This window comes from Ceratotherium simum, chromosome 9 (genome assembly GCF_057802395.1).
Source record: "Ceratotherium simum simum isolate JZ-2026a chromosome 9, ASM5780239v1, whole genome shotgun sequence".
NCBI lineage: Eukaryota > Metazoa > Chordata > Mammalia > Perissodactyla > Rhinocerotidae > Ceratotherium > Ceratotherium simum.
In genome coordinates this window covers 21,353,066-21,376,167 of record NC_141908.1, presented here as the reverse complement: position 1 = coordinate 21,376,167, position 23,102 = coordinate 21,353,066, and the positions used below count along the sequence as shown (strand labels likewise).

At 37.2% G+C, this 23,102-nt stretch overlaps 1 protein-coding gene across 2 annotated transcripts in view; it reads right to left on the bottom strand.

Moving 5' to 3' along the window:
• HNMT (histamine N-methyltransferase) overlaps positions 1–10,095 on the bottom strand; it is a 39,277-nt gene extending 29,182 nt beyond the window's left edge. The window contains exons 1-3 of one of the 2 annotated variants that reach the window (XM_004423859.3): positions 9,979–10,095; positions 9,398–9,544; positions 3,538–3,590 (exon numbers count right to left, since the gene is read on the bottom strand). In XM_004423859.3, coding sequence (XP_004423916.1) covers positions 3,538–3,590; positions 9,398–9,534 — 190 coding nt within the window. In that variant the 5' untranslated portion in view covers positions 9,535–9,544; positions 9,979–10,095. The other variant, XM_087434939.1, reaches the window with a different exon arrangement.
• Positions 10,096–23,102: the final 13,007 nt, after the last annotated feature.

The following is a 23,102-nucleotide window of genomic DNA, read 5'->3' as shown; positions in this document are numbered from 1 at the left end:
AACTTTCTGGCATTTGAACATAAGAACGATGCAGCAGATAAAATGATTCTCCTTTAAGCAAAGCCCAGAGCAAGGAGAACACATTGCCCGTTACTGCCTTCTGGAATGTTTTTCCAGGCATCAGTGTATGCACTGTAAATTAATAGCATTCTCCCTTACCAAAAAGAATATGGGTTTCTTTTTCTCCATGTACCATCTAGCATAAAGACAACACTCATTAAAAGTTGAATAATAATGAAGCTCCATTGGGTGGTTTAATTTTAGGAGTATCATTGTTGAAGATGGACAAAAAAGCATATTCTATGAGATTTAGAATACAAATGCAATTGCTCTCAATATCTAAAAATAATTGCTGAAATGAACATGATATGAATACCTTGAATAAAGCAATCTTGGCTGCTCATTGTGTTTCCTTAAAGCATACAAACTCATACACATACACACACGACTTTACACTTCCCAGTTTGGGCTCTGTAAAAGCTATGTGGTCTATATTTCCATTCATGATTTGTTTTTCTCCTGATTTCCTCTCTTTCATTTTTGGGGTTCACATAACATTTATTTCATACATTTTCCTAACATTAAACATATAATCTGTGGGTAACAGTGCTGCTTACCAATTATATTTTATTGATGTGGCAGAATGCTTAAAGACAACATAAAAAAGTTTGCCATCAATTTCCTTTCTTTTGAACTGCTCAGAGCCCTAACACTTGCTTGGCTTCCAAACTGAATTGCCAAACACCTTTCTCCAAAACCTTACATTCTCTCTTAAACTGTGGAACCTCTCTCCACACAAACACCAACCTCTATAGAAAAAAGACAGAAGACAGAAAGGACGCATATCCACCCCCTGCTCATGTTTCTGAAAAGAAAAATCAAATAGGCCCTCAAAGAACATGAGCATTAAGTGATAAAAAAGCAACAATTTCATTTAGCGAGGTTTTTAGTTTGTTTGCTTTTGGTATGTTTTCCCATTGTGGTGGGGAGAAGTGGTAGCACCATTATGAATGCAGAGAGAATATTTGCACCAAAGATGTGCAGAATCTGTTGTGTAAGTGTCTGGGCAACCAAGAAAGAAGAGAACATCTGGGAAGTGAAACCAGAGAGGCCTGTAAGCTAAGGCTGAAGTAGAGCCCTGTAAGATGCATGATGGAAGCTGCGCACGAGGTACCAGACAGGGCCAGTGGCCTTGTTTGCCAGCGACTGGAATTCAGTGACTGATTTAGAAGGATACTCAAGCCACAGGATAATGCAAAAAAGTCTCAGGCACACTGTAGATTGTGGACCATATGGGGAGACCATTGCTCTAAGGTAAGGAGAGGAAGTTCCTCACTGTATGGTAATATATTGTTCTTCTGTGCAGTGTTAGGCAATGAGAGGTTATCAGGTAAGCATCTCCCAGTTGGTATATGAGCACTCAAACTAACTGAGTGTGATGCCCTCTCTCCCAAAACACTGCTCTTTCATGCCAGGGAAATCCAGACCTAGGGATTTTAAATGTATTGCTCTTGATTTTACATAGCTTACTTGAGCGGTGAAAGCGAAATATCTATAGCTTGAATTTCTCTTGGAGTTCTTATATTTCTGATCAATTTCTTATGAAGAGTGACCTTAAAGGGCACCCATATTCACCCCAAGGCAGAGCCTGTTATTAATACAATGTTAGGGCTCATTCAGAAGAATTCCAAGTGTTGCTTCCTGTGTTTTGATAAGTTCTCTGTATTAGCTCCTACGTGCACCTTTATGTAAGGAATCAATGTGTGGGCCACATGTGCCTTTCTCTAGATAGTTTATAAGCATCTGGATAAATTTACATTAGAAATTCAATTAACTTTATATTAAAAGGTCAATTAACTAGGCCATGATAAGGATTGTTTTTAATTACTTTTCCTTGTAGGGCTTCGCTTCTTGTCCAAGCACAAGTGACACTATCAAATGGGAGTCTCATTGCCTGTTGCTTGCCTGAAACTCATGCAAAACACACTGGAAATGACTGTCTTGGTTAACTGAATTAATAGGACACTCTTTGTACAATTCATCACTCTTGTAGTCCTTAGAACTTAAAATATCAGTAAGTAATAATAGAGTATTTTAGCTTAAACACTCTCTATAAGATCCTTCATGCGATATCCTTTATTATTTGTTCTTATTGGTTTCTAAGTTCTTGGTGAAAGATGATAATAAAGTAAAATGATTTTAAGGGTTAGTCCTTATTACATTATATCACAGTGTATTTTATAAAAAAATGAACAAATAATAACAGCAAAAACTAGCCATCCCATTCTATTAGAGGGCTCTTGGTTATCTTTTTTCAGCATGGGCCACAATTCACTCATTCATGTGGCACTAGAACACTTAAGAGACTCAAGAAGTTACCACTTGGCACTATGTAACAAGTGGTAATGGAGTGTCCACTTGTCACCAAGTGGTAACCAATACTAAGCCATCACTCAGTGATTGTTTCAAAAGAAAACAATAAATAAATATACATATAAATATATACATACATAATATATATGACCATATTTTATATATTAATATATTAACTCAGACCTCCAAATGACTAGCAACTTAAAAATAAAGCAAACACTACTCAGAAGTTTGATATGAGGCAAAGTCTGGACATGAAATTTTTTGTTTCATTTTTGCAGAAGGGACCAGCTTGCACCTTATAGGAGCAGTAACAATGTGCTAAGCACTTTATAAAGGTTGTCCACATAATTCTCACTACAGCCCTATGAGACAGAATTCATTGTTCCCAGTTTACTGATGAGCAAACTGAAGCTTATGTTGCAGCCAAGGTCACACAGTTCATTAGTGGCAGAGGCAGAAACTACACCCACATCAGTCTGCCTTTCCAGACTTCTCATTTTCCCCGGGATAAAAGCACTGGCTCTAAGAGTAGTGAGGCCATGAAATGCTTATAAAAGGGGGTTGGGGAGTGTGCTGAATGCTTAGAGGGCAGTATTGGAACTGAATTAGAGGAAGGGGATGGTTTAGGCCAATGCAACTCAAAGAGTGGGGTCACAAGAGTGTATGTCACTAAGCGTATTTTCCTCATAGCAATACTTTCTCAATGAAGGGAGCTGTGTATTGATTTACAGTCCAGGGCATGCTTCTTATCTCCTGGTGGACCAGTAACAGTTTGCACACCAGCAACCAGTCCATGGACCACACTTTAAGTGGAGCAAGCTTAAGGAATATGCAATATCCTTATGAAATTTTCCTCTTCTGTGAACAGTTAAATCATTTTGGATAAAAGTTATCCAAACATATCCTATAAGTTTCTCCATTTATAAAAAAGAAATCCACATCTTATCCACATTATAGATAGTAATGATAGCTTATGTCCTAAACCCTATAAATCTATGGGAGCATTAATCTTAGTTGAAGTGGTATTGCTCTTACTAGTTTTAATAAGTTATCTTTTCCAAAAGCAAAGAAAAATAGCTTTCCTAAAGAATGAACAATATTGCCATCAAACAGCATGATGTTTGGAGTGAAATACAAATTTTAAAAATGTGTTATTCATACCTGCACCTCCGCCAACGCTTAGAATCTTAATTTCTGATTTTGTGTCTCCAATCCTGAAAAAAAAATTTATGTAGTTTAAGAAAAATGTGCTGAGTGCTTTGTAAAATTTCATTATCAGGCTTAGTTGAAGAGAACAGACTGAAATTACAGTGAACAAAAACTAGGCCAACGTGAAAGGTCCCAATCATTTCAGTGGTTATATTGTTGCCTTTAGAAACCTGTAGACATATAGGTTCTGTTCATTAACAGTCTTGAACTGGGAGACTTTTACAAACAGCACTATAAACATCTCAGAGGTAGGAAAATCCATTTGTTTAGAGATTGTTTGGAGAACAAGAATAGAAAAAGTAGTAGGCTAAGAGAAATAAGTCAGATGGAGAAAGTCAAATACCGTATGATTTCACTTATAAGTGGAAGATATAAACAATAACAAGAACAAACAAACACATGGATACAGAGATTAGACTGGTGGTTACCGGAGGGGAAGGGGGTGGGGAAGGGGTGACTGCACACATGTGTATGGTGATGGATGCTAATTAGTCTTTGGGTGGTGAGCATGATGTAGTCTATACAGAAATCGAAATATAATGATATACACCTGAAATTTACATAATGTTATAAACTAATGTTATCTCAATTAAAAATAAAAGAAAATATTAAATATGAAAAAAGAGAAAAATTAGGCCTTTGAGTCTGGTGATATAATCAGACATTCATTGTAGATGGGGGAAGAGCTAAGGTGATTCACACTATCTCCATGATATCTGCCTTCCATCCTTCCTTCTTGCTAACTTCCTTTCAATAAACAAATGTTTATTGAACATTTATTTTGTGCCTATCCTAGGAATTGAGGATATAAAAATGAATAAGACACTACTTAGCTCTCAACTTGAAATGTGAGATAATAAAGCCTGCTTTCTGGCTCTAGTACTAGAAATAGAGTGGAACTGATGGACTGGGAAGCAACAGTAGGACTTGCTTTAGATGATGTAAAGGGGTCAGAAAAAAGGAGTGTACAATGACTGTTTTCCAGCTTGGATGACTTGATGAAGCGTGGTGCCCAAAAGGAAGCTGGAGAATACAGTTTGATGGCAAGTTTATGTTGTGTCAGGGTTTTTTTTTCTTTTTTCTGTTTTTTGTTTTTGAGAAATCTGAATTCAACTGACATTTGGATAGGCAAGATTTAAGCTGGGTGGAGAGAGATCAGGATCAATGATGTATTCTGGAGAATTATTTTCATCAAGTTAATGGTCAAAACTAGGAAAATAGATTCCCTCACCCAAGGATATTGCAAATTGTTAGAAGAGCAGTAGAATGATGGTGTAATGCCAACTTTTAAAAGTCACTGGATTATGGGGAATACACAGAGGAGAGGAAAACAGTAAAACTCAGAGAGATGATAGGACAATTAGATGACAGGACAATATCAGAAGGAGAAAGCCATCAGTAATGTCAAAGGTGGCAGAGTGTACTACTAAAAAATAAAACAGGAAAAATCTCCATCAAATTTGGCAATATGAATTTTTTTTTATAATAGCTGTTTTAAAACAAGGTTGAGAGCAGAAGTCAGATGGCAATAGGATTAAAGGTGACTTGATAAAGAGGAAGACGATCTAGAGATCATTGAAATAGGATGAAAGAGTGAGAAGGGAAAGGAATGATGGCTAGAGGGGGAAGATGAACTGAAAGAATGGTGTTTGTTTGCGCTTTAGGGTGGTCAGTGAGCCTGTTTTTTGGCTGAAGTGAGAGCTTCTATAGACTAATACGGTGAAGACAGAGGTTGAAGCAAGGTTCTTAAGGAAACTGGACAAGATAGAGTCAAGGACACCTATGAATGAGTTGCCTTCCTTGGTTCTACTTATCTTCCAATTCATGCATCTTAATACACTCATCCTTATCTATGCTCTTGGTTAATTCTTTAAAATGCTTATATCTGTGGGTAGCACAAATGAGGCTATAGAGCAGGGGACCCAAATTGAAATCTCAGCTTACTTATATGTTACCGTGAGCAAGTAATTTAACTTCTCTGCATCTTTATTACACTATGAAATAGGATAATAATACCACCTACCTTATAGGATTGTAATAGGTGTAAGTCATGGAGGAGTTGTGAGGATTAAATGGTTTAATTCATGTAAATCTCTTAGAAATGTGTCTGCACATGACAAGCACTCAACATACATTAGCAATTATTATTATTCAGGCACTGCTATGTGATTTACATGAATTAACTCTGAATCCTCACAACTCCTATAACAGATACTATTATTATCCCATTTCATATATTATAATGATAACTAATAATTATTGAAAACTTACTATTTTCGAGGCAAGGATCTAAATGTATTACATGTAACAACAACAAAGTTTACTATTTACAGCTATTTACTGTAACTCATACCACCCACCTCCACCTCCAGATAGGGTACTAGAGGATTCCTCCCTGGGGAAACAGGGAATCTGAGAAATCTGAGACTCTCCCAGCAAACAGCTGAGTCCACATCCAATTATGACCATGAGCTACCCACTCAACAAACTCTTCTCTTACATACACAAAGGGGCTCTGAACCACTTTTGAGTGCTTCCTTATTTGATTGGATGGACAACCAAGACTCATCAGGTAGTTGGGGAGCCCCCCTAACATGAGAGACAGAGACCAAAAGAAACAGAAAAAAGGGGGCCAGCCCCGTGGCTTAGCGGTTAAGTGTGCACTCTCCACTGCTGGCGGCCCGGGTTCGGATCCTGGGTACACACTGACGCACTGCTTCTCCGGCCACGCTGAGGCCGCGTCCCACGTACAGCAACTAGAAGGATGTGAAACTATGATGTACAACTATCTACTGGGGCTTTGGGGGAAAATAAATAAATAAATAAATAAATAAATAAATAAATAAAATTATAAAAAAAGGAAATAGGGAACTCAGTGAAACATGCAGAGAGCAGAGGAAAATTTTACAATAGATAAGAGAAGGTATAGATAAGAGAATAACATGTTATTTCACATCTGTGAAAGATGAACAGGATGCTATAAGAAAAGAACATTCTTGTAAATTAAAAATATAATAGCAAAAAATTAAAAAGGGCTGAAAGATAAAATTGTAGAAAACTGGAAATACAAGAAAATTAGAGAATAAATTCAAGAGGTCTGGTGTTTGAGGAATAGAAATTCCAGAAAGAGAAAAACCGAGGGGAGGAATGATTAAATAATACCAAAGTTTCCCTCAACTGAAGGATCTGAATCTCGATTGAAATGGCCCAGGGAGTACACACAAAACTGAGTGAAAAAGACCCACACCACAACTCATTATCTTAAAACTTCAGAGTACTAGCTATAAGAGAAGATCCTAAAAGCTTCTAAGTAAGGAAAACAAAAACAAAACAACAACAACAAAAGGGTCACAAGCTGAAGATGAGAAATTTAAATAGCATTGGATTTCTCTACAGTAATTCTAGTAGCTAAATAAAAGGCAATGGAATATTACCTTTGAATTTCTGATACAAAATCATTTCAGCATAGAGTTTTATACCCAAACTATCTAACAAAGAGGAGCATAGAGTTAAGGCATTTTTAAAACACACACAAAGTCTCCAAAAGTTTACCTCTTAAAGGATTAGCTAAAGGAAAAAAAAAAAACAAAAGACTGAGGAATCCAAGAAAAGAATGCCATGAGATCCAGAATCAGAGAATCCACTACTGAGAGAGAAGAGAATTTCTACAAGGTGAAATAAATTCCCTCATCAGTAGTTGTATAGCAGGCCAAGAGCCAATCACCCCAGGTTGGAAGAAAAGAACAGAGAGCTCCAGAAAAGATGTTCTCATGGGGAAAAAAAATTACAGATTACTTGATCTGTTGGAATACAGTGAGAAGAGATTAATACTTCTGTTTGGGGTATAAGTAGTGATAAGTATATAGAAAACTAAGAAAAGAAACTAAAATCAAAAAAGTAGTTAACTCTAGGAAAAGCAAAACGTTGTACATGAAAGAAAATGTAATTGAGGTATAATGCGTTGTTCAGTTATGAATAATATGTACATAGGAAAAATATGAACACAAATTATTTAACAAAAAATTTGACATAAATATATTGATATGATAGGGGAAGAAATGTGCATGTTTATTTAGCTCTTTTAATACAGTAAAATTAAGAAAGAGAAGAATAACATGTTATTTAGAATTAGGAGAGAAAATTCCATAAGAAACAACTAAAAAATTTTAGTGTTGACAGTGGTTGCTTCTGGAGATTGAGAGTCGGGGATGCGAGTGGTTAGGGCAAGGAATCAGTATTTTTGTTGTTATTGTTATAAGCTTTTAAAAACCATTTGACTTTTTAAAAAAAATTTTTTTAATGAAAAATGAAGCAGGCATGTTGCCTACTTAAAACATTATTAATAACTTCAAGCAGCAATTTTAAAGGTCCTTCAGCTAAATCTCTTTCCAAACATCACCTTCAGAAAAAAATTACTTTTTTAATAAATGATACTTTGACTTAGATTATTCCTAATTATATATCACCACTATAAGGCAAACTTAGTTATGCCTTTGCAAGTTCTTCAGTCTTTCATAAATTCTACATTCAGTATTTCCAATTAGATTGTAAACACTTTGAAGACAGGGGTCATCATTCATTATGTTACATCCACCTATGGTGCTTCTTCAAACCAAACTGATGGCTGAAGGAAACCAAGGATCTGGATAAGCAACAGACATGAACACAGATGTTTAGTACTGCAGAAGAACTCAGAAATGAACTCATTGCCGTTAATTTTAGAAATGAGCAAAAAGACCCAAAGAAGTAAACTATAATTAGTTCCTAGATAAGAAGTTGTCTGTATTTGCTGTCCACTTTGATTTTGCATTATTATCCTATTACTTGTTATTAATATATAATACTCTATTTAAAAAAAATATTTAAAAACTGAACCATGAAAAATAGAAAGGGAAACAGAATTCCATATACATCGAACAATGCCTGCTCTGGTCAGGTAGAGGTACTGTCCTGGTGAAAGAATTTCAGGCCTACAATAGAGAAATCCAGCAAAAGATAAAAATATCAGTTTCCTTTGCTGTTGCAAATTGGATCCACAGTCATTTCTTCCCAGTTTTCCATCATTATTTCCTGAAGCAGAGTAAATTACAGTAATCCACCCCCAGATAGATTATTTGATTATCTTTAGCATGTGGAATCTGTTACTCTTATAATGCTTATCAGCTCTGGCACAAATTGAACACATTAATCACCAAAAAAAGAAGTCTTTGAGAAGGGTAGGAACTAGTAAGTTTCTCTGATAATAGGAAAATGCCTTTTTTTTAGGGCCACACTGCTAATATTAAGTTAAAAGGAAATGACATTTTTTTTTGAGAGTGATACTATAATAATTGATAAGGAAAATGAATTTAAATGGATATTAGGAGAACTGAGAGGCACCCGCTCAATCCTCAGGGGCAAACAGTATTTGACAATTATTTATATTTGATTCTAATGAAAAGAATACTAAACTCCGTTTGGGACTTGTTTGAAATCTAAAATTTGGAGGAGGGCTAAAAAATCTGAGCTCAAAGATTGGTATCTTATCTTCTCCCAAAGGAACATGGATTTGTGCCTTCAAATGGTTAACGCTTATCTCCGTGCAGCTGGAAATACAGCACAAGTCAGAGCCTTTGAATGTTTAAAGCAAACGTCTAACTAAAGCACCGCAGGAGAAGGGGCGCAGGGGAGCGAGGAGGGCAGAGAGGAGCCACTACCAAGTAGCTTGTTCTTATCCCGGTGCCCAGCCTGCCTGGCTGGGCTCGACCCATCTATCACTGCACGGAACGAGCCCGAGGCTTGTCCCTTTGAGAAAAATGTCCTTTTCTGTTACCTTGCTATTATGCCTGGCAGCTTCTTGTCCATGAATTCCTGCATGCACTGGTGTTCCGTGGAATTGTCGAGAAACCTCCGAAAAGAATCAACGTATCTGCTGCGGTCAGAAAACAAGCTCCTCATGGAAGATGCCATATTTGGTTTTCTGAGGAAGACAGGGAACGAAAGAGGTTTAACTTCCTTCTCTTCCCAGTTCCTTCTTTCTCTCCCCACCCCCACCAATTTCTATCCAAAATAAAAAGCTTGCTTTGAATTTAATATGCAGGAAAGGCTGGTCACTTTACTAAGTAACAAAGGTCATTACTAAGTCAGTATTTGTGGAGGACTTTGCGCTGAATCTTTAACCCCTACACAGTTGTTTTATAAGAAAGAGAGAGAGTAAAGCAAGGCAGTAAATCCACTGCCAAACCTTGTTTCAGAAGTCCTGAAGTTCAGAGAGTTGTAAAAACAGACTACCTTCTAATCACTTCCTGTTATGTCAGCAGCTGCCATGAGTAATTTCCAAGTGAGAAAGTGGCTGCTTTAAGGGTCAAAGGCAACAGACACAGGAATAAACATGCAGGCTACAAGGCTAGATACCAGTTTCAAAAATCTACAGCTGCTGAAATCTTCCACATAGTCTGTCATCTGCCTCCGTGCTGTCTGTAGGAGAGCTTCATGCCTTCACATCCCTCAGCACTTGGACTTTAAACTGATTTGCTGCATTTCTTCAAATGCTGATGATTTGTTGTGATTCAGTGGTCCCTTTAGAATAAACCATCAGGGAGGAACCAGAGAGCTATTAGCTAGAAAGTCTCCAGAGCCTATGGGGGGTGGGAAATGAGAGGAATTTAGGAGGAGTCTTAGAGCAGGAATGCAGGACACAGGGTAAAAGGATTGCATAGGAATCCTTCCCTAAGTGCTTCTGAACATGGAATCATAGGTCACGAGGGTTGGATGAGCCTTTGGAGGCCCAGAGGTATCACCCATCAAAAGACCCAAAGTGTTCAAGTATTCACAGGCTGGGCCTTTTACCTGGGAAGTGGACTTGAAGAAGGCAACCCCTTATCCAATATAGGATTTTTAATAATAGTATCCAATTCGTGGAAGAGTTATGAGAATTAAATGAATTAATTCATATACATCCCTTAGAAATGCATCACCTAAACCATCCCCTTCCTCTGATTCAGTTACAATATTGCCCTCTAAGCATTCAGCACACTCCCAAACCCTCTTTTAAGCATTTCATGGCCTCACTACTGGTAGAGTCAGTGCTTTTATCCTAGGGGAAAATGGGAAATCTGGAAAGGCAGATTAATGTGGGTATAGTTTCTGTCTCTGCCACTAATGAACTATGTGACCTTGGCTGCAACATAAGCTTCAGTTTGCTCATCAGTAAAATGGGAACAATGAGTTACATGTCATAGGGCTGTAGTGAGAATTATATGGGTAATGTTTACAAAGTGCTTAGCACATTGTTACTGCTCCTGTAAGGTGCAAGCTGGTCCCTTCTGCAAAAATGAAACAACAAACAAGTTGTTTTATTTATGGACACAGAATTCAGTTTTATATCATTTTCACGTGTCGTGAAATATTACTCTTTGAATATTTTTCAATTATTTAAAAATGTAAAAGTTATTCTTAGCTCATGGACTGCGCAAAAACAAGTTGTGGGCTGGATTTTGCCCACAGGCCCAAGTTGACTGACTCCTAATTTGGCTCCTAGGCACCCCTCTACTACTTCTTAACTCCCATTGCTGTCCAACCAGCCTCGCCTTCCTCAAGCTCTCACAAGCTTTCGGTTCTTCTCTTACCATCTTCCACTTTTCTCTTTAGAACTTAATCCACATCGTTCATTCATGTATTTGTCTACAGAACAAGTATTTAGTAAGGGTCTACTGTGTGCTATTCTACTGTGAAGAAATATCCTTGATCTTATCTTGAAAAGTTCCTACTAAAACCTACCTTTAAGTGAAACATAATCTCCTGAGGAGAAGACTGGCTCAGTCATCACATCTTCACCAACAGAGTCTGCTCTTCATGTGTGTCTCATTAAGGATTTCCTCTCCATTCCCATTGCTTCCACCCTACTTGAGATTTTCTTTTTTTTTCACCTACCATGCTATTTTTCTTACTTGCTCTCCTGAGTTAAGAGTCACTCAGATCCTAGTTGATTTTATTGTCACTGGCAAGTTCAGTTTTTTTAAAGCACAGCTTTGATAAAGTCACTCTTCTTCCCCAAAATGTTTACTGTCTCCCCACTGTGCCCCAAGTCAAGCCCAAGTCTCATTCTGTGGCGCCTCCAAGTCATCCAGACTTAATGTTCCATTTTACTTTATAGTCTTACCACTGTAACCCTTCAAAGTACTGCTTTTCTGGATATATCCCTATGCCTTCCTGCCTGTGGTCTCCCCTCATAATAGTCCCTCCTTCTATAATGTCCTGCTTCCCCTCTTATCCCACTCACCGAAAATTTCCCCATTCTTCATGTGCTACCACTTTCGTGAAGCTTTCTATATTTGCCTTAAAAGGATTAGCACTCGTGCTCTGAATTTCTGAGCCTCATACAATTTTGACAGCGTTTGTCCTTATGTTATGGGTCTATTAATATATTTGCCTTATCTCCCCTCCTAGTCCCATGTGATTCTTTATTGTTATGTTGTTATGTGCTGTCAAGTCAGCTACAACTCCTGGCAATCCTGTGACTGAGAGATGTCCACAATGTCCTGTCCTCAACAGCCCCACTCAGCTTCACGTGATTCCTAGCTCATAAAGACAGGAACTGAGTCACGACTACTCTCTCTGATATGTGTTGTCCACAGGAGGCTTTTAATTATTTTAAATGATTAAAATTGTGCTTGATCATTTCCACTTTTGAGATGTTCTCCACTATCAGATGTTCTTCATCCATTTCATTATTGGGTAACTCTAATTGTTATTAGTACCACTAATAATTCCATTTATTGAGCATTTACTATGTGCCAAGAACTGTGTGGATCTTTTCAAATTTAGTATAGGATTTTTACTTTGCACTACCTGTGTAAGCTTCCCTATATTACAGACGGAAAACTGGTATTCTGAGAGGTTGGGTCCTTTGCTCAAGGATGCCTAGCTAGGAAGTGGCAGGACTAGGGATGTAATTCTAGTCTGTCAAATCCCAGGACTAGTGCTCTCACAGAAGTCTTTACATTCAGCCAAAATCTGCCTCCCTGTAACTCCTACGTAATGCTCTTATCTCTGGTTGCTTAAACTAAACAGAATGATTCTAATTCCTTCTCCACGTAACACCCATTGAAAAATTTGAAATTCGCTGTTAGGACAGCCTTACTTCTAAAGGTGTCTCTTCCATAGTTCCATAGTTCTTACTCCATTCAGGCTGCTATAACAAAAATATCATAGACTGGATGGCTTAAACAACAAGCATTTATTTCTCACAATTCTAGAGGCTGGGAAGTCCAAGATCAAGACTCTGGCCGATCTGGTATGTGGTGAGAGCCTATTTCCTGGCTCTTAGCCATCTTCTCACTGTGTCCTCACATATCAGAAGGCGCAAAAAAACTCTCTGGGATCCATTTTACAAGAGCACTAGTCTCTTTCAAGAGGGCTCTACCCTCATGACCTAATTGCTTCCCAAAGGCCTCACCTCCTAAAACCATCACATTTGGGTTTAGATTTCAGCATATGATTTTGGGAGTATACAAACATTCAGTCCATAACAGTTCTTAATTATTTCCTTTACAATATAGCTTTGTATAATCCATTATGCTGCTCTCCTTTGGACAAATTCTAGTTGGTCAGCGTTTCTTTAAAAAATTGTGTCTGGAAACAAACGCAATATCCCAAAGGCTGCCTAACCAGTGCAAACTCTTATTGTCTAGACTTAGACTAGACTAGTGCTTCCCAACAATGTTCTGCCCAACCCAAGTTATTTCACGTGTTACTAGGTGCTCTACAAAAAAATGGGTTCCATGGTCAAATAATTTAGAAAGTACCTTATTTAGTTGCTTCCTCTGAATATTTATAATGCACATTAACATATTAAAGATTCGTAAAACATTTGTCACATGCCCTGTTGAAATGCAGATACACAATGTCTATGGCATTTCTCTGATTAGTCTTTCAGCCCCTCCAAAAATAAAAGAGGAAATTTTGTTGCTTGCAGCATGACTTGCATTTGGGTAAATGTTGGTTTCAGCAATCACAACTTCCTTTTAAAATTGCATATAGAATATCTGTTTGATAATCCTTAATGTATCTGGAATGTCCCTAGGGATTAAAACATCTAGCTGGCTGTTCGGAATTACTAAATTTTGAGGATCCTCCTTTTCTGCTTTTTTTGAAAATGGGGGCAACAGTCTGGCTTATCTGCCATTTGCCATGACTTCTCAAAGGTTACTGACAATAACATCATTATTACTTTTACAAATCATTTTAGTATATTGGGATGTGATTCTTCTAGGCCTTGAAAGATTGTCTAATTTAGAATTCTTAGATATTTTATTACCTACTTTGGACCTCTGTCCCCTGTTACCTACCATTTATTAAGCTGTTACTGTGTCAAAGTGCCTTCCAGACATTATTTAATTTAATACTCCTAACCCTCTGGGGATGTAACTATTGATATCATCAAGTGAGACTCAGAGCAAAGAAGTTGTACAAGATCATGTAACGCATGAGAGAAGGGTCTGGATCCAAATTCATGTTGTTTAACTCCACAGACAATTTTTTTTTTTAAATTACATCTTACTACCTCTCACCACTCTGTACCTTTCCAAATGAAGATTATTTGCCATATTAGAGAAGACCGGAACAAAGAAAAAGTGGAGTAATTCTGTATTCTTCCTATCACCTATTTATATAATACTATCCGTGTGGGGTTACAAAGCAAAGGGTTTCCCTTGTTTATTCTTATTTCTCTGTATGTGCTATACCAAAAAACAAACAGATGAACAAAAGAGTAGAATAACAACAGCAAAATCCTAAGGACCCATTTTATTGTACATAGCATTCTTCGGCTATATCCATTCACACTGGTCTGTTGTCTTCTGAACAGTGTTCTTACTGGCCTGGCTTCTTATCCTTAGTTAAATGCCCCATAGCATAACATATATGTATGTGATAATGGCAATATTATTAAATTATCTTAATCAAATAGTTAGAAGAGTCCCATTTTATTTTCCCTTGATAAGAAAGAGGAGGAAAGTATTTTATGCAAATTGGTTGGCTCACACGATGTGCTGGTTTATTTGAAATTGAGCAGGCAGGTTGACCCGACTGTGGTCTTAAAGGAAGGTTTGAAATCACAGTACATAAAATTTTAGAGCTTGATTAGACTGGTAATTTCAGGCAAATATGACAGATATCGAGAACCTTACTTTCAACAGGACATTTGGCTAAGTTTCTCATAAGTGTAGAAACAAGCTGAGAAGTAAGAGACCTGAGTGTGATACAGGCTTAGCCTCTTACCAGTTAAATGACATTGGGTAAATGATGTAACTGCTCTAAACTAACCCCCCTCCCTGCTATATATAAATATGGGGAAAGATATTAGGCTAGATGATCTTTAACGTTCCTTGAAGTTCTAATTAGCCTTCATCTTTTAAAAAACATAAATTACTGTGAACTTGTGAAACTAAAAATAGACATATTCATAGCCAGTAGAGCCACTCTATCCAAAGACTGTCAATAAATCATAAATGATAACCTGATGCTGGTTTCTGGGTAAGCAGCCCCTTGACTTTATATAAAATGTCATTAGCCACATTTTATTATTGTAAAGTGCTTAAGCTCACACAGCTGGTAATAATGCCATATGTCTCATAGTTGTTTCAATTGCACTTTATTAACATGGAGTTTATAATGGTTTTGTTTTAATTAACTTAGAACAGAACAAAAGGCCCAAAATACCCAGTCAGAGAGGAGAAAACCCAAATGAAATAATGCAGAAGCAATATTTGGGGACTAATTAGTTGAGAGGGAAGAGGGTGAATGGGTAGGCAATGTTAAAAGCTATAGAAGAGTAACCAGTGATATTTAGAGACATAAAGCTTAGGTGAAATGTTTAAGAGTAGGAACAAGTAGTGAGACAAGACAAAGAAGAAATAGTCTCCAAACTTAGTTCTGTGGAAATTAATAAACAGAAACCTCATTAAAATGGAGTCATGAGGCCGGAAGGAGGAGTGCTCATGCCCTGCATCTAGAAAAGAGGCCAACAGGAAGGAGAAAGGCTTCCTCTTCTTAGGTGACAAAAAGCTCAGCCAATGAGAGAGTGTCACAACTCAGCCAATGAAAAGCCACCACATTTGGAACTTTCAATTCCTCCGATGGACTCTTAGTTTATAATAGCCCTCCCAACTTCCTTTTCCACTTTAGGAAAGAGTTTCTCCTGACCTTGCAGTTCTGGGGCTTACACGTGGCTCGCCATGGTTGCAGACCGCAAATTGCAATTCTTTACTGATTCTGAATAAGCTCATTTTTGCTGAAGAAGTAACTGGCTGTCTGTCTAAGGTCAACACTTCCTATTTAATAGTCCAAAAATTTAAAAAGTCACCTGGAAAGGACTAGATCCTTTTCCAAAGATAGAGGCTGATAAATATTTAGAGCCTGGTAAATTATCAGGAACTGGACAGTTATCAAAAACAAAAACAAAATAAACACGTAAAATAATACAATTCATCAAACAAGCTTTGCCTGAGTCCGATCATCTCAGTTACTGACTTCAGTGACACTAAGAAGTAGCTCTGAGGTTGAATTAGGTTTCTGGTGAAGGTTATGGGTTCATGTCAGAGAAATTTTTGTAGAAAGAGTGGTAATGGTAAACAAACTTCTCTGGCATTTGGTGAAGAGGCATGTGCTGAAGTAAACGCTGGGCTAGAACATTTTCCCATCTGGGAAGCCTTGCCTATGCATGATCCAGAGACTTAAAAGGGTACACATGTCCATGGTGCCCAAAGATTACTTTTTAAAAAATCATCAGGGGCTGTCCCGGTGACCCAATGGTTAAGTGCGCGCGCTCCCCTGCGGTGGTCCAGGGTTCACAGGTTCGGATCCCGGGTGCACACCGTCGCACTGCTTGTTAAGCCATGCTGTGGTGGCATCCCATATAAAGTAGAGGAAGACAGGCACGGATAGAGGAAGACGGGCATGGATGCTAGCCCAGGGCCAATCTTCCTCAAGAAAAAAAAAGGGGGGGGAGGATTGGCATCGGATGTTAGCTCAGGGCTAGTCCTCTTTGCCAAAAAAAAAAAAATCATCAAAGCATAATTTACATACAATAAAGTACACAAGTCTCAAGTGTACAGGTTGAGGAAGCTTTACATATGTGTACATCCTAGCAGATTAACTCTTGTCTGCAGTCGATAATACTGACCCACACTCCAGGTAGCCACCATTCTGACTTTTATCCCCATAGATTTGTTTTTCCTGTTCTTTAACTTCATTTAAAAGAACCATACATGATATATTCTTTTGTGTCTAGCTTCTTTTGCTCATCATCATATTTTTGAAATTTGCCTATATTCTGGGGGGGCATCCATTTATTCTTTTTTATTGCTGGACATAATTGTATTGTATAACTATTTTGTAATTTTTAAACCATTTTTTCTCTTAATGGACATTTGGGCTATTCCAGTTTTTGGCTATTATGAATAAAGCTGGAAGCATTCTTGTACATATCTTTTGATGGATATATGCACTCATTTTTGTCACCATGAGTGAAATTATGTCATAAGATAAGCAAATGTTTAGCTTTAGAATATATTGCAAAAAAGTTTGCAAATGTCCACAATCACAAAGTATAAGGGTATTAGTTGCTTCACATCCTCACCAATTCTTGGTTTCCCAGTCACTTTCGCTTTATCCCTTTTGGGGGTATATAGCAGTATCTCTTTGTGGTGTTAATTTGTATTTTCCTCAGAGTAATGATTTTGAGTGTGTTTTCAAATACTTGTGGGCCATAAAAGGTGTATATTCTTTTATGAAGGGCCTGTTGAAGTCTTTTGTCCATTTTTTAAACTGTATGGTTTGCCTCTTATTAATTTATAAGATTTCTTTATATATTCTAGGTGAGTTTTGTCATATATATGTATATGTATGTGTGTGTTTGTGTGTGTGTGTATATATATCTTCTCCTAGTCTGTAGCATGCTGTTCATTTTTTGATGATGTCTTTTGAAGAACAGAAATTCATCAACTTATATTTTTTAAATCCAAACTTAGTTTGAAAATATACTCATTTAATATAATCAACTCAACAAAAACTAACCTTGTGCTTTATGTACCTTTAGCCAGTGGTGTGGTGGAGCCGTTTGTTAAAGTTTCAGGAATTCTGTGAGCTAGTTGACATCACATAAGTAGCTTGAAATCAGCCATGATGGGAATATTTACACTATGGAAATTGGCAAACACCATGAATCAGGACTTTATTTTTTCCTGGAGGGCAGATTTTTAAACAATTAGCAGCACACAGCCGCCTTGTAGCCTTGTAATTATTTGCAAAGCAGCTGTGGTGGCCTTGAGCCTTCTAGTAAACCAGCTAAGTTGTGGTAATGCAGCAGAGGCCTCCTTGCTCTAGTCTCTAGCATGAACTTCCTGAAGAGTTTGACCAATCAAACTCTGGAAGAGGTGGTACCATCTTCCAGCATCTCTTAATTAATTGGTTATGGGCTTACTATGATCTAGAGACTGATCTCAGCATAGCTCCTAGGTCTGCCACTAAGTAGTATGACATTGGGCAGATTATTTATGTTCCCTGAGCCTCATTTTCTTTCTTTTTTTTTTTTTTGTGAGGAAGATCAGCCCTGAGCTAACATCCATGCTAATCCTCCTCTTTTTGCTGAGGAAGACCAGCTCTGAGCTAACATCTATTGCCAATCCTTCTCCTTTTTTTTCCCCCAAAGCCCCAGTAGATAGTTTTATGTCGTAGTTGCACGTCCTTCTAGTTGCTGTATGTGGGACGCGGCCTCAGCATGGCTGGAGAAGTGGTGCATCGGTGCACACCCGGGATCTGAACCTGGGCTGCCGTTAGCAGAGCGCGCACACTTAACCCCTAAGCCACGGGGCCGGCCCCCTGAGCCTCATTTTCTTATCTGTGAGATAGGGATAATAGTATATATAATATTTTTGTGAGGATTAAATGAAATAATGTGTATAAAGTGTTCAGCGTAGTTTCTAGTGCATAGTAATCTCTCTGATGTGAGACAGACTTCTCTAACCTTCAGTTCCTTCATTTGTATGATGAGGACAATAATGATATATTACCCAGGTTCCAATCCAAATGGCAGAACCATGACAAATGGTCCAGAGGAAATTTGTTTTTAATTGAGGTAACATTGATTTATAACACTGTAGAAATTTCAGGTGTGCATCATTATACTTTGCCTTCTGTATAGACTACATCATGTTCCCCACCAAAAGTCTAGTTGCCATTCATCACCATACGCATGTGCCCTTTTACCCCTTTTCCCCTCCCCCAACCCCAATTCCCTGCCCCAGGTAACCACAATCTGTTCTCTGAATCTATGTATTTGTTTATCTTCCACTTATGAGTAAAATTATATGATGTTTGGCTTTCTTTGGATGACTTATTTTGCTTAGCATAATACCCTCAAGGTCCATCCATGTTGTTGGAAATGGCAAGATTTCATCTTTTTTTATGGCTGAATGGTATTCCATATATATATATATGTATAAAACACACTTCCTTTTTATCCATAAATCCTTTGATGGGCACTTAGGTTCTTTCCAAGTCTTGGAATGCTGCAGTGAGCATAGGGGTGCATATATCTTTTCAAATTAGTGTTTTTGCATTCTTTGGATAAATACCCAGTAGTGGAATAATCAGATCATATAGTATTTGTACTTTTTAATTTTTTGAGGAATCTCCATACTGTTTTCCTTAGTGGCTGCACCAGTTTACATTCCCACCAGCAGTGTACGAGGGTCCCTTTCCTCTACAACCTCTCCAATACTTGTTATTTCTTGTCTTTTTAATAATAGCCATTCTGATGGGCATGAGGTGATATCTCATTGTGGTTTTAATTCACATTTCCCTAATAATTAGTGATGTTGAACATCTTTTCATGTGCCTGTTGTCCATCTGTATATCTTCTTTGGAAAAATGTCTATTCAGATCCTCTGGCTATTTTTTGATCGGGTTGTTTTTTTTTATTATTGTTGAGTTGTATGTGTTCTTTATATATTTTGGATATTAACCACTTATCGGGTATATGATTTATAAATATCTTCTCCAAGTTGGTAGGTCGTCTGTTCATTTTGTCAATGGTTTCCTTTTCTGTGCAGAAGCTTTTTAGTCTGATGTAGTCCCATTTGTTTATTTTTTCATTTCTTTCCTTTGCCTGAGGAAATATATTTAAAAAACTGCTGCTAAGACCAGTGTCAAAGAGCATATTGCCTATGTTTTCTTCTAGGAGTTTCAAGATTTCAGGTGTTCAAGTCAAGTCTTTAACCCATTTTGAGTTAATTTTGTGTATGGTGTAAGATAGTGATCTAGTTTCATTCTTTTGCATATGGCTGCCCAGTTTTCCCAACACCATTTATTGAAGAGACTTGCCTTTCTTCATGGTATGTTCTTGGCTCCCTTTTTGAAAATTAGCTGTCCATAGATGTGTGGGTTTATTTCTGGGCACTCAAGTCTGTTCCATTGATCTGTGTGTCTATTTTTCTGTTAGTACCATGCCGTTTTGATTACTGTGGCGTTGTAGTATATTTTGAATTCAAGGGTGTGATACCTCCAGCTTTGTTCTTTTTTTCTCAGGATTGCTTTGGATATTCTGGGGCTTTTATTCTTCCATATAAATTTTAGAATTCTTTGTTCTAGTTCCATGAAAAATGTCATTGGGATTTTGATAAGGATTGCATTGAATTTAGGTAATATGAACATTTTAACTATGGTAATTCTTCCAATTCATGAGCATGGAATATCTTTCCATTTCTTTGTGTCTTCTTTGATTTCTTTCAGCAGTGTTTTATAATTCAGTGTACAGGTCTTTCACCTCCTTGGTTAAGTTTATTGCTGGGTATTTTATTCTTTTTATTGCAGTTGTAAGTGGGATTGTATTCTTGATTTCTCTTTCTGCTAGTTTGTTGTTAGTGTATAGAAATGCAACTGATTTTTGTATGTTGATTTTGTACCCTGCAACTTTACTGTATTTGTTTATTATTTCTAATAGTTTTTTGATGGATTCTTTAGGGTTTTCTATATATAAAATGACATGATCCACAAATGGTGACAGTTTTACATTTTTTTTCCAATTTGCATGGCTTTTATTTCTTTTTCTTGCCTAATTTCTCTGGCTAGGACTTCCAGTTGTTGGAATTGAGTGGCAAGAGTGGGCATCCTTGTTTTGTTCCTGTTCTTAGGGGGATAGCTTTCAGTTTTTCACCATTAAGTATGATGTTAGCTGTGGGTTTGTCATATATGGCCTTTGGTAAGTTGAGGTATTTTCCTTCTATACCCATTTTATTGAGCATTTTTATCATAAATGCATGCTGAATATTGTCAAATGTTTTCTCTTTATTGAGAGGATCATGTGATTTTTATTCCTCATTCTGTTAACGTGGTGTATGACATTGATTGATTTGCGGATGTTGAACCATCTTTGCATCCCTAGAATAAATCTCACTTGATAGTGGTGTATAATCCTTTTAACATATTATTGTATTTGATTTGCTGATATTTCAGATCTTTGCATTTATGTTCATCAGTGATATTGGCCTATAATTTTCTTGTTTTGAATCATCCTTGTCTGGTGTTGGTATCAGGGTAATTTGGCCAGGTAAAATGAGTTAGGAAGTGTCCCATACTCCTCAGATTTTTGAAGGAGTTTGAGAAGGATATGTATTAAATATTCCTTGAATGTTTGGTCAAATTTACCAGAGAAGCTGTCTGATCCTGAACTTTTGATTCTTGGGAGGTTTTTTATTACTGTTTCAATCTCCTTACTAGTGAGTGGTCTATTCAGATTCTCTATTTTTTCTTAATTAAGTTTTGGAAGATGTGGTATGATTCTAGGAATTTATCGATTTCTTCTAGATTGTCCAATTTGTTGGCGTATAGCTTTTCATAGTATTCTCATACAATCCTTTATATTTATGTGATACTCATTGTAATTTCTCCTCTTTCACTTCTGATTTTATTTATTTGAGCCTTCTCTCTTTTTTTCCTGGTGAGTCTAGCTAAAAGTCTGTCAATTTTGTTTATCTTTTCAAAGAACCAGCTCTTCATTTCATTGATTGTTTCTATGGTTTTTTTAGTCTCTATGTCATTTATTTCTGCTCTGATTTTTATTATTGCCTTCCTTCTACTGATTTGGGGCTTTGTTCTTTTTCTGGCTCCTTTAGGTTCACTGTTAAGATTGTTTATATGAGATTTTTCTTGTTTCTTGAGATAGGCCTATATTGATATAAACTTCCTTCTTAGAACTGCTTTTGCTGCATCCTGTAGATTTTGGCATGCTGTATTTTCATTATCATTTGTCTCTAGGTATTTTTTTATTTCTTCTTTGATTTGTTCGTTGATCCAATAGTTGTTCAGTAACTTGTTGTTTAGTCTCCACATATTTGTGACTTTTCCAGCTTTCTTCTTATAGTTGATTTCTAGTTTCACACCACTGTGGTCATAAAAGATGCTTCATATTTCAGTCTTCTTAAATTTATTGAGACTTGGTTTGTTTCCCAATATGGTCTCTCTTTGAGAATGTTCCATGAGCACTTGAGGTAGACTTAATACTGCCATTTTTATCTTTTGTTTTCTGGTTGCTCCATATTTCACTAGTTTCTTTTTCCTTGTGTTTCTGTTTGCCATTTCAGCTTGGTGGGTTTCTGTGATGTGTTTGTCAATTTTCTCTTTTTTTGTTTTGTGACTCTGCTCTGAGTTTTTGTTTTGTGGTCACCATGTGGTTTATATAAAATGTCTCATAGATGCGATAGTTATTTTTCTGCTGATGGCCCCAGAGGAAATTTTTAATCCTGAGATCTAATTGTAAAGGTACTGGAAGAGCTGAAAGGGCAAACAGAGATGGTGAGGCAACTCACCAGGAAGCTCCTACTACCTGTAGGGCTGGAGGGATAAAGGAGGAACCTGGTGTTACCAAAGCTCTGGAGCCTGGGCTACCTAGGAAGAGCTAGAAAAATGGAAGGGACACAGCAAGTCTTGGAGATGCTGCCTGAAACCAAAGGAATTGAGCAGAAATACCCAGCATCTCCCCTCTGTCTATTCTTTCATCTTTGCCAGTTTCCCCCTTTACTGAAACTAACTAAAAACCAGTTGGCAAGAAAGCTTGGGCAATGTAACTTGCAAGATTTAGCCTCCTGCAATATTGAACAGAACAGAAGAAGGACTAGAAATGGATCTGACAGCACACAGGCAATGACCAGCACAAGTGCCTGCTATATTAATTTGTTATGAGAGTTAAGTTTAAAAAAAAAAAAGTATGAAAGAAAACACCTAGAACATATTAAATGCTCAATGAATGCCAGATAATCATAGTAAAATAGTGGAAATAAAAGCAATTTTCACTGTATTATGCTATTATTATAGCTATTATGATATTATTATATGTTATGTGACATTTTTACAGTTATTATGATAGGTACAGAGTCAAAGGAAGGCTGGTATTCATGAAGTCTTAAAGATAAAGAGCTGAGGTGATTGACTCTGATCATTAACTCCCTCAGGTCATCAGGAAGATTGGCTTTGTTTTATGA